This window comes from Littorina saxatilis, linkage group LG11 (assembly GCF_037325665.1).
Source record: "Littorina saxatilis isolate snail1 linkage group LG11, US_GU_Lsax_2.0, whole genome shotgun sequence".
Taxonomy (NCBI): domain Eukaryota; kingdom Metazoa; phylum Mollusca; class Gastropoda; order Littorinimorpha; family Littorinidae; genus Littorina; species Littorina saxatilis.
The window spans coordinates 34,256,007-34,267,324 of record NC_090255.1 but is presented as its reverse complement, the minus strand read 5'-3'; the positions used below and the strand labels follow the sequence as shown (position 1 = coordinate 34,267,324).

Sequence of the window (11,318 nt, the reverse complement as noted above, 5' to 3'; positions counted from 1 at the left end):
GAGACAATCTGAGGAAACAAAGAGGAAGTCTCTAAACATGAAATGAGATGTCACTCTACCCATTGTAGTGCTTAGAGTCTTGCCAATAAAGCATCACTCACACCAACGAGAAACCTCAAAACATTTACGACAAACACCTTCCCGGGATACCTCGGGTCGACGAACTTTCTGCCGATTCTCTCCCTTTGTTGTTGTTCTTACATTTAATCAAGTTTTGACTAAATGTATTAACGTAGAGGGGGGAATCGAGACGAGGGTCGTGGTGTATGTGCGTGTGTGTGTGTGTGTCTGTGTCTGTGTGTGTGTGTGTGTGTGTGTGTGTGTGTGTCTGTGTGTGTGTAGAGCGATTCAGACTAAACTACTGGACCGATCTTTATGAAATTTGACATAAGAGTTCCTGGCTATGATATCCCCAGACGTTTTTGTCCTTTTTTTGATAAATGTCTTTGATGACGTCATATCCGGCTTTTTGTGAAAGTTGAGGCGGCACTGTCACGCTCTCATTTTTCAACCAAATTGGTTGAAATTTTGGTCAAGTAATCTTCGACAAAGCCCGGACTTCGGTATTGCATTTCAGCTTGGTGGCTTAAAAATTAATTTATGACTTTGGTCATTAAAAATCTGAAAATTGTAAAAAAAAATAAAAATTTATAAAACGATCCAAATTTACGTTGATCTTATTCTCCATCATTTTCTGATTCCAAAAACATATAAATATGTTATATTTGGATTAAAAACAAGCTCTGAAAATTAAATATATAAAAATTATTATCAAAATTAAATTGTCGAAATCAATTTAAAACCACTTTCATCTTATTCCTTGTCGGTTCCTGATTCCAAAAACATATAGATATGATATGTTTGGATTAAAAACACGCTCAGAAAGTTAAAACAAAGAGAGGTACAGAAAAGCGTGCTATCCTTCTTAGCGCAACTACTACCCCGCTCTTCTTGTCAATTTCACTGCCTTTGCCATGAGCGGTGGACTGACGATGCTACGAGTATACGGTCTTGCTGAAAAATCAATCAATCGATGACGCTTATATCGCGCATATTCCGTGGGTACAGTTCTAGGCGCTCTGCAGTGATGCCGTGTGAGATGAAATTGCGTTCAGTTTCTTTCTGTGAGTTCGACAGCTACTTGACTAAATATTGTATTTTCGCCTTACGCGACTTGTTTTTTTCTTCGTGTCGTTTTTACGTGACATCTCTCTTATGTCGGAAATTAACTGTAGACATTCTGACGAACTTGTACGAGACGTTTAACGACCATCCAACATCGTTCATACTCCCTCTCTCCTCCTCCATGCATGCAGAACATTATTTTCCATGCAGTAATTAGTAGCTGTCCGTCATGCGAACAAGCAAACATTGCTACTCGTTAATGTTATAACTATGTTTATCTAAAATTCCCATTTTTCAGTGTCTTTAGCTTTCTAGTGTTTATTCTGTCACAGAAAAAACTTCTTTAATAAAAGAGAGAGAGAGAGAGAGAGAGAGAGAGAGGGGGGGGGAGAGAGAGAGAGAGAGAGAGAGAGAGAGGAGAGAGAGCGAGCGAGAGAAAGAGGAGAGAGAGAGAGAGGAGAGAGAGAGAGAGAGAGGGAAGAGAGAGAGAGAGAGAGAGAGAGAGAGAGAGAGAGAGAGATTCCCCCTCTCTCTATCTATTCTCTCTCTCTCTCTCTCTCTCTCTCTCTCTCTCTCTCTCTCTCTCTCTCTCTCTCTCTCTATCTCGCTCGAGATTTAGAGATTCTTCACATGAACAAACCGGCATTTTCTCTTTCAGTACAAAGACCTAGTGTGTGACAACAAAAAGCCAAGTTCCTTCGGACTACAGTATTATATTCACCACCAGCAAGTTGAAACTGTGCGTAACCTTGACGTCGACAGTTCAACAACACGGAGGGACTAGGAACCTGTCACCGTTAAAAAGGTTGTCAGTGTTGTGGGTACAGTTTAAAGGTACAGTTTAAAGGTACAGTTTAAAGGCACAGTCCTTTCCGTGCAAACAATTCCACACGCCATCTCAGATCTGGCCCGACTTTTACCTGATGTAATCGGAGCACCCATCCACTCAGACACATACCAAACATCAATCATTTAGGTTCTGTCTATGCAGAGTGGGACATTTTTGATGAATTTATTTCTTAACTGGCGCTAGTGGCTTTATTTGTGAAATCATTGCATCTCATAATTCTCCCTCTACAGCAGTCTGAATGCGTGGCAAAGTCGGAGCGACGTTCTTATCCAACGTAAAAGTCGGAGACTGCGAGCCGGACCATTTTCACGGGAACAACTGCACCTTTAAAGAGAGCTACTTTCATTTTCATTTTCATGTTCATGACTTTATTGTCCCATCGCTGGGAAATTCGGGTCGCTTCCTCCCAGTGGAAAGCTAGCAGCAACGGAGTCGCGCTACCCAGGTGTCTGCGTGTTTGGGTGTATTCAGCCACCTGCACTTATGGCAGAATGACCAAGGTCTCAGTTTTACGTGCAATTGTGGTGACACAGGGGTGGGACATGGCTTCCGTCTCTAGGTCTGCACTTAAAGTTGACCCGTGTCCGTCCCGGCCCGAATTCGAACCTGCGACCTTCCGATCACAAGTCCAGTGCTCTACCAACTGAGCTACCGGGCCCCCAACTTTGTATATATAGTGGGTAGAAGCTGGGGCTGGGGGTCGGGAGAGAATGGATAGGAGGGTGCACCTAGGGAATGGGTAGAAGAGGAGGGTGGGGGAAGGGGGGAAGGATTCTCTTTGGCTCACGTTAAGAAAAAAAGTGTTTTAATGTATTGATTGTTTTGTGTCTTCTCAATAGATATAATAGATTTTTAAAAAGAGGGATAAGACTATTCCGAGGAGTGAAGGTTTGTGAGTAACAAATTGTGATTTTTACGTGATGTCATCTTTGTGTATGACGAGCTTAAACAAAAACTTCGGTATGTACCACATTCAGATAATAAGTTGTATTGTATTGAATTTTATTGTATTGTATCGTATTGTATTGCAAACTGCGTAGACATTTCACATGTGAACAGGCTGCGTGTCCAGATTGTACGCGAAGCCCAGAATGTTGCCTGATCCAAGTCGTCGTCAATGATTACTGTCCACAGCTCAGGAGCCGGTTTCATGGACTCACGGTGTTCACCATAGCCACCGCTTCGTCTCCCGACTGTCGTTACTCGCCGGAGAACTGCGGTTGTCCAAACGCGGTGCTGGGTGAAGGCAGCATTGTAATCGGGCAACTCCTCATGCGAAGTGGCACAGTCGGCCAATTGAAATCTTTTTCATGAAACCCGATATCGTCGGATGACTGCATTTCACTATTTCTGCTGCTGTTGACCGACTGTGTTGCTGGCTCATGAAACCTGCCCCTTGTCTGGATTTTCTGAATTTTGTCTCCAGTTTACCAATAATATAGTCAACGACGGCGTGCCTCTTATTTCTGCTTTCGTCATGCCCCCCCCCTCCCCCCGCCCATTTCTCATTGTATTTATTTCAGTAGCTTTTGTTTTATTTGTTGGTTTGTTTCGTTTTTTTTACCCCTCCTCTGCTGAATAAGCTAGCAGACAATTCACACGTCAATAGTTTTTGTGTGGAAACTGTATGTGAGTCCAGAGTTTTATTTGTCCCAGATGTCGTCGACGGTCGCTGTTTGAAACGCGCGATTTGGCCGCAAAAAAACAACGTTGAGGTCTGGATTTTCTGACGTGTTTGTACTCGAGTTTGTGCTGCTTTAGCTATATTTCTTCTTTCTCTTTGTATTTATTTCAGTTCGTATTTTAACTTCAGGTTTGTTTTCGGGTGTCAATTTTTTTCTTCAAAGAATACACTGCGTAAATATTTCACATATGACCAGCTTCCGTGTCCAAGTTGTACGGACCTTTACTTTGTCCGAGATGTTGTCGACAGTCGATGTTAGAAGCGCGCGAGTTGACCACCGATCTAGACACGACACTCATTTCTGCATCCGACTTCTTGCCAGTGTCTCTTAGACATCTGAACTTGCTGCACATCTGGAAGAGAGTTGCTTTGTAGCGAGAACTCTGCTTCAGGTAAATGAAGAAATTAGCAGAAGCGTTGATAACCTCCAGAAGATGCACGAGCGCAGTTGTGACCTTGAAGGTGTTGCACAGGTAGCCCGAAATCAAGAACCCGGGCAGGCGGTGGAGAGCAAAAGTCCTCATCACCGATGGCGTCATGCAGATGACGTACAAGCAGCACACCGTCACCAGCATGCGCGTCACGGCCGCCTCGCGCTTTTCTGCTGACGTCACAATCACCGTCGATGACGCGTTGGACTTCTGACGCCACTGCAGCGAGAGTTTGAGCTTGACGACGGTGACGCTGGTGCAGACGATGACGACGACGAGGGAGAGGGTGGGTACGGTGACGGAGAGGAGGTCGCTGTATATGGTGTCGATGATGGTCTTGTGGCGGAGGTAGAAGGGAGTGAGGCGGGAGATGAAGATGGTGGTGTTGGTGGCGGGGTCTTGAACCTTGACTGTAAGGTACTTGAGGCCGAGGGCTGTGTTCTTGACCACCAGCGCGTAGATGCCCATGGTGAGGATCACTATGGCAATGTACCTGGCATGTATAAAGTTATGATTATTATATCAGCTGATTTTGCAACAGCGAGTAGCACGGGCCATACCTGACACAGGGATAATGCTGAGCTTTATTTGGAATGTTTGCAGTTATATTACATCAACTGATCTTACAAGGGGGTATACCATGGGCCATTTAGCAGTTATCACACTATCTGGTCTTGTGAGGGCGTATAATATGGACTGTACTTTACAAAGGGACATCACTGGAGCATAAACCCAGGTCGGGGAAAAATAGTAATAGGGCAAGCAAACATTTTGAGACTCAGAAAAACAACAACAACAAACGAACACCGAAGCTTACACTTACTGATGATTGGTGTATGTTTTGATTTTTGTCGAGAAATCGTACTTTTGTTTTTGACACTCAAGAACTTGAGCCTTGCGTGCTTGATAATGTATACTTTGCAAAACTGATATGTTGCAAGGATGATAAAACGGGCAATGGAGAAATCGGAGAAAATCTTTTGTTTCGACACTCCCCTCGTCTTTGAGAACTTCTTGTTCTTGTCATTGTTCTTTTTCGTCTTCTTTGTTGTTAGTCTAATTCTTGGTAGAACAAATACCCATCTGACCAAAAATGCGCGACGACTTTCCGAAGACTTTGTGCTTTCTAAAATCGTTCAAAAGGTCGCAGACAGTTGATGGTAAATCCCCCATTTAAACACTCCTTTGATTGGGGTAGTTTACAACTCAAATCAGTTCTTCTTTATTACAACCCTCAAAGACTAACATGATGAGATATATCAATCAGGATCAGGATCGATACATTGCAGGAACCTTTGGCATGTTGGCATGGCCTCTAACAATCCAATAGAAACTGTGGATTTTTGTTGTTGAAACTCACCTCGTCTTCAAGAACGTCTTGGCCTTGAAAGGGCTGACGACGCAGACACACCTCTCTATGGCAATGAGGGCGGTGACAGCCGTGGAGGTGATGATGAAGCCTAGGTGGGACCCCAGGACGATGACGAGGTTGCGCTGTTGCCAGTAGCTACCTGCCTCCCTGCTCACCAGACTCACCAAGGCGTAAGACTTGCCGCACATCAGGAACAGCAGGAAACCCGTATCAGCTAATGCCAGGCTGATGGAATAAGGAAAAGAATTGCGGAAACTTAGACTGAGAGGAAGAAAAACAAGTCGCGTAAGGCGAAAATACAACATTTAGTCAAGTAGCTGTCGAACTCACAGAATAAAACTGAACGCAATGCAACGCAGCAAGACCGTATACTCGTAGCATCGTCAGTCCACCGCTCATGGCAAAGGCAGTGAAATTGACAAGAAGAGCGGGGTAGTAGTTGCGCTGAGAAGGATTGCACGCTTTTCTGTACCTCTCTTCGTTTTAACTTTCTGAGCGTGTTTTCAATCCAAACATATCATATCTATATGTTTTTGGAATCAGGAACCGACAAGGAATAAGATGAAAGTGTTTTTAAATTGATTTCGAAAATTTAATTTTGATCATAATTTTTATATTTTTAATTTTCAGAGCTTGTTTTTAATCCAAATATAACATATTTATATGTTTTTGGAATCAGAAAATGATGGAGAATAAGATGAACGTAAATTTGGATCGTTATCGTTAAAGAATAATAGATAAGAATGGAAGAAGAGAAAGGAAAAAAATGAAAGAAAAAACGGAATAAGAAAGAAAATGATACAATGAAATAAGATAAAATAAGAATGGATCAAGACAAAGAAATGTCAACCTATACCGCACAACAGGAACGACCGCAGGCCAGGGTCTGCTTCTGACAGACTGTAGTCGAGAGTGAGAGAGAGAGAGAGAGAGAGAGAGAGAGAGAGAGAGAGAGAGAGAGAGAGAGAGAGAGAGAGAGAGAGAGAGAGAGAGAGAGAGAGAGAGAGAGAGAGAGAGAGAGAGTTGTACATGGAAATACGTGAAATCAATTTTGATTAATGGTTCAAATGTATCGCACACAAGGAACACCAGGGGGCCAGTGTCAGCTAATGCCAGGCTGATGCCGAGAGAGAATGGAGTAGAGCGAATAGCTTAAGTGTAAATAAGAAGCTTTGTGGAAGACAGTGGGGACCATGCATGAATGCATGGTTGAATACAATAGATGCGCTTGAAACAAAAACGGAGAAAGAACAACTGCATGGGGAGAATGAAAGAAGTACTCAAGGCTCTTTATGTGTGATTTTCCCTCGTCATTTTTCTTCTTGTCTGTTACAAAGAACAAAACAAGTCGCGTAAGGCGAAATTACTACATTTAGTCAAGCTGTGGAACTCACAGAATGAAACTGAACGCACTGCATTTTTTTTCACAATAGGGAGATTTAAAAGACAGCACGGTTCGTTTTGCAGCTCGTTTCGTTTGGTGAATGAGTCACCCCGCGAAACGGAACGTGAAACGAGACGGCATAGGCCGCAGACAAGATTTAGATGTATTCACGTTTCGTTTCGGAATGAAGGAAGGGCGATAAATCTTCAAGTGAAATTATCACGTCTGTCCTCGATCAGAATGGAAAAAAAACCCCTAGGAGGTGGTCCAGAATCGGGCATACTTTGATTATTTTCAGTCCAAATAAATCACACAGACTTTGTTTATACAAAATCACATACGAAGCCAGAATAAAAATTCGATGCGATGACCTACTTCTGCTTCGCCATTTGCTTTCTTCACCATGAAGTTGGATAAATGTATCAAAATATTTCAGTTCACAACAGTTGTCTACCTCCAATGAACACATTCTCAGCGCTGAAAGACTGTGAAAGGGTTGATGAATCTAGCAATGCATATCATGGCCAACAAATAAAACTGTTAGTGTGCAAAAATACTCACAAAAGTTGACGAAATATTGTTCGTTTTTTGGGGGTGGAAAACGTGACTGCGTTTTGACGTTCCACGTTCCGTTTCAGTTGACCTTCACCTTTCCAGCGAGAGACCCCCGAAATGATGACGTTTACCACAACTTCAAAACGAAACGTCCCGACGTTTCGTTTATTAAATCTCCCTAATGACCGTAGTCCGCCGCTTGTGCATAACGGAGTGAAACTGACGAGCATGTTTAGCGCGGTAGTGGTTTCGCTGTGCTGCATAGCACGCTTTTCTGTACCTCTCTTCGTTTTAACTTTCTGAGCGTGTTTTTAATCCAAACATATCATATCTATATGTGTTTGGAATCAGGAACCGGCAAGGAATAAGATGAAATTGTTTTTAAATCGATTTCGGAAATTTAATTTTGATCATAATTTTTATGTTTTTAATTTTCAGAGCTTGTTTTTAATCTAAATATAACATATTTATATGTTTTTGGAATCAGGAAATGATGTAGAGTAAGATGAACTTAAATTTGAATCGTTATATATAAAAAAAAAATTATTACAATTTTCAGATTTTTAATGACCAAAGTCATTAATTAATTTTTAATTAAGCCACCAAGCTGAAATGCAATACCGAAGTCCGGCCTTTACAAAAATTTCAATCAATTTGATTTAAAAATGAAGGTGTGACAGAGCCGCCTCAACGTTTACAAAAAGCTGGATATGACGTCATCAAAAGTATTTATCGAAAAAAAGAAAAAAACATCCGGGGATATCATTCCCAGGAACTCTCATGTAAAATTTCATAAAGATCGGTTCAGTAGTTTGGTCTGAATCGCTCTACACACACACACACGCACAGAGAGACAGACACACACACACACATACACCACGACCCTCGTCTCGATTCCCCCTCTATGTTGACTAAATGTAATTAAGCATACAAAGGCAAACGTAGAGCCACAGATCTGAAAAGAACACACAGACTCAGGCATACACAGATATATATAAAGGGTCAGAAATAGACACACAGACATACGCATACCACAAAATATTTAATATTTTATACATGTATAGAACTAATTAAGAAATACAAATCTTGAAGCAAATAGGAACATAAGTAAATGAATAAAAACAAAACAGTCATGTAGGTCACAAAAGGGCGAAAAAAAAATGAAATTGTGTGCCCCGCGAACACGTAGTATGACTGCCTGAAATTGCGTTGGATAAATATATCCCCATTTTCTGACTTTCTCGTTCAAGATCACATTTTGTTAAATGTATTGAATTCTTTAAAGCGTGCATGGTGGGGGGTAGGGTTTGGGAGGGGTAGGGGTGGGGAGTAGTGCTTTACCTGAACAAACACAAGTTGATTCGATCAGAAAGGCCCTGGTGCGAAAACACCGCCATGTTGATGACGTTAGTGATGACACCAGCGGTCACGAGGGCAGGAAATATCCCGGCATACACCACCAGATCCACAGTTTGCGCTACTTTCGGCGAGACGAGATTTTGTGGGCTGTTGCAAGGTACAAACATGGGCGGAATCGTTGTCGTTGCGTTATTTGTACTGATCAGTGTAGATATATTGTTAGCTATGTCCATTGTCGACCCTGCAGTGTTGATGATGGTTGTCACAGCCGATTGGGTCCAATTTTCCATGGCTGGTTTTGTGAAAGATAACAGTTCTCAACTTTTGAAATTGCTGAAGTGTTTTGACTTTTTTTTCTCTCAAGTGTATATATTATTTATTCATTTCGTTACATCCCATTCAGCACTGTTGTTGTTGTTGTTGTTGTTGTTGTTGTTGTTGTTGTTGTTGTTGTTGTTGTTGTTGTTGTTGTTGGTGGTGGTGGTGGTGGTGGTGGTGTTGTTGTTGTTGTTGTTATTACGATTTTTGTTGTGTATGAAAATGTTTTTAGACATTTTGCAGTGTATTTAACTGATTTGGCAATAATTATGATCGCTTATAACATGCACAAGGGATCTTGTTTTTCGGATTCCGTGTATAGAACAAGATTTGGTTTGCCATTTTCAGCGTTTGAGTCAGAATGAAATTATTGATGTCAGTTTGACGACATTGAAAAATCCAAAGAAAGGAAATGGAATCGGAGCAGCAAGAGAGACTTCTTTCAAACCTTTGACTTGATGAAAGACTTGCAAGGTCTTAAAGTTTGCCTGAAACGATCCACTCTGACTGACCCAAGGAAAGTCCGAATGAAAACCACTTTTTTGGTGAACAATTCAGTTACGGCTTGCTTATCTCCGTCATATCGTCACAACTGAATTAGTAGGGTAACACATCCAAGGTTTTAAAAGATTGACTGAATGATGCAAGGAATGCACGAATGAAACAAAAGAAAATAAACTACAGTTCCGTAGTGTTCCGTGACCCTGGACATGCGGCTTCTTTAAAAAAATTCGTGATTACATCCATAGTCTTTTATGAGTGTGTGTGTGTGTGTGTGTGTGTGTGTGTGTGTGTGTGTTGTGTGTGTGTTTGTGTGTGTGTGTGCGTGTGTGCGTGTATGTGTGCGTGCGTGCGTGCGTGCGTGCGTGCGTGCGTGTGTGTGTGCTTGAGCGAGCGAGCTATAAAAACGAGAGAGAGATTGTGCATGTGTGTGTCACGTGTGTGTGTGTGTGTGTGTGTGTGTGTGTGTTTGTATGTGTATGTCGGTGTGTGTGAGAGAGGGAGAATGTGTGTGTGTGTGTGTGTGTGTGTGTGCTTGTGTTTGTGTGTGTGTGCACGTGTTTGTGTGTGTGTGTGTGTGTGTGTGTGCATGTGTGTGTGTGTGTACAAGCAAGCTAGTTATTGACATTTTAAAATAAGTAAAGTCGCTATCGTATTCATGTTACATCCCGCGGTGAACAGAAGCCTTCAATTGTTACCGTTTTCCCTAATTGCATTGTGCATTCTGAAAGGAAAAAAAAGTTATGTGTATTTGAACAAAAGACAAAGGAACCTCACGCATGTACACACGCATTGGCCCTCCATCAGCCGCCACAAAAATTGTTTTCCTGTTATATTTTTTTCGTTTTCTGCTTTTTTCCCCTCACTTTCTTTTTCAGTTTAAAATGTCAAAATCACTCACCTTTCCATGTTCTCTTACATACACATACATCTTTTGTAATTTAGGAAAAAATGCCAGAATGTGGAAACAACCAATACAATAGTGTCTTTGTCTTTGTCATTGTCCGGACCAAGAACATGAGAAATAAAAAAATAAAAAACGTTTGCAAAAAAGAAAAGAAAAGAAAAAAAGAACAATTAGAGAAGAAACAGGAATCGTGCACTAGTGAGCATACAAAGGCAAACGTAGAGCCACAGATCTGAAAAGAAAACACAGATTCAGGCATACACAGATATACAGGCTCAAAAATAGACACACAGACATACGCATACACAAACACACACACACACACACACACACACACACACACACACACTCATGCACGCACACACAGAGACACAACCGCATAAGCCCGCCGCAAGAACGTGCACACGCTCAGAAAAACACTGTGACAAACGAACACACACTCACGAGTTGGGTGTGTGTGTGCCCGTTGTGTGTGTGTGCCAGTGTGTGCCAGTGTGTGTGTGTGTGTGTGTGTGTGTGTGTGTGTGTGTGTGTGTGCGTTTGTGTGTGTGTGTGTGTGTTTGTGTTTTTGTGTGTTCGCCTGTCACAGCGCACATCAGTCGAACGGTCTTTTCTCTTTTCTGGCTGTACTGATCGACTCTACAGGCACTGCCGGACTGCACACTGATGTGAACGCGTGATAGAAGTAAATTACCAAAATATATACGTAGTTTTAAAAGTAAAGTCAAATCAGTATTTTCAAACAAGAGTGTATCACAATCAAGGACATAAGTTGGTAAACAATGAAATAACTATTGCGTCAGTTGTAATACACATTTCCGCTATGATTTTC

General features: G+C 41.8%; 1 protein-coding gene across 1 annotated transcript; it reads right to left on the bottom strand.

Moving 5' to 3' along the window:
• Nucleotides 1-3,525: 3,525 nt before the first annotated feature.
• Nucleotides 3,526-10,488, bottom strand: LOC138979539 (probable G-protein coupled receptor AH9.1). Its single transcript, XM_070352252.1, has 3 exons — nt 10,481-10,488; nt 5,451-5,687; nt 3,526-4,583 (listed from the first exon to the last, which is right to left on the bottom strand). The coding sequence occupies exons 1-3, from the start codon at nt 10,486-10,488 to the stop codon at nt 3,842-3,844; spliced, it is 987 nt and encodes a 328-aa protein (XP_070208353.1). The 3' UTR covers nt 3,526-3,841.
• Between the last annotated feature and the right edge of the window lie 830 nt (nt 10,489-11,318).

Bases quoted from the DNA above. Each gene is read 5' to 3' on its own strand.
- LOC138979539 (XM_070352252.1), bottom strand. The intron at 4,584-5,450 runs GTGAGTTTCAAC...TATACATGCCAG, and splicing joins AAGACGTTCTTGAAGACGAG to GTACATTGCCATAGTGATCC.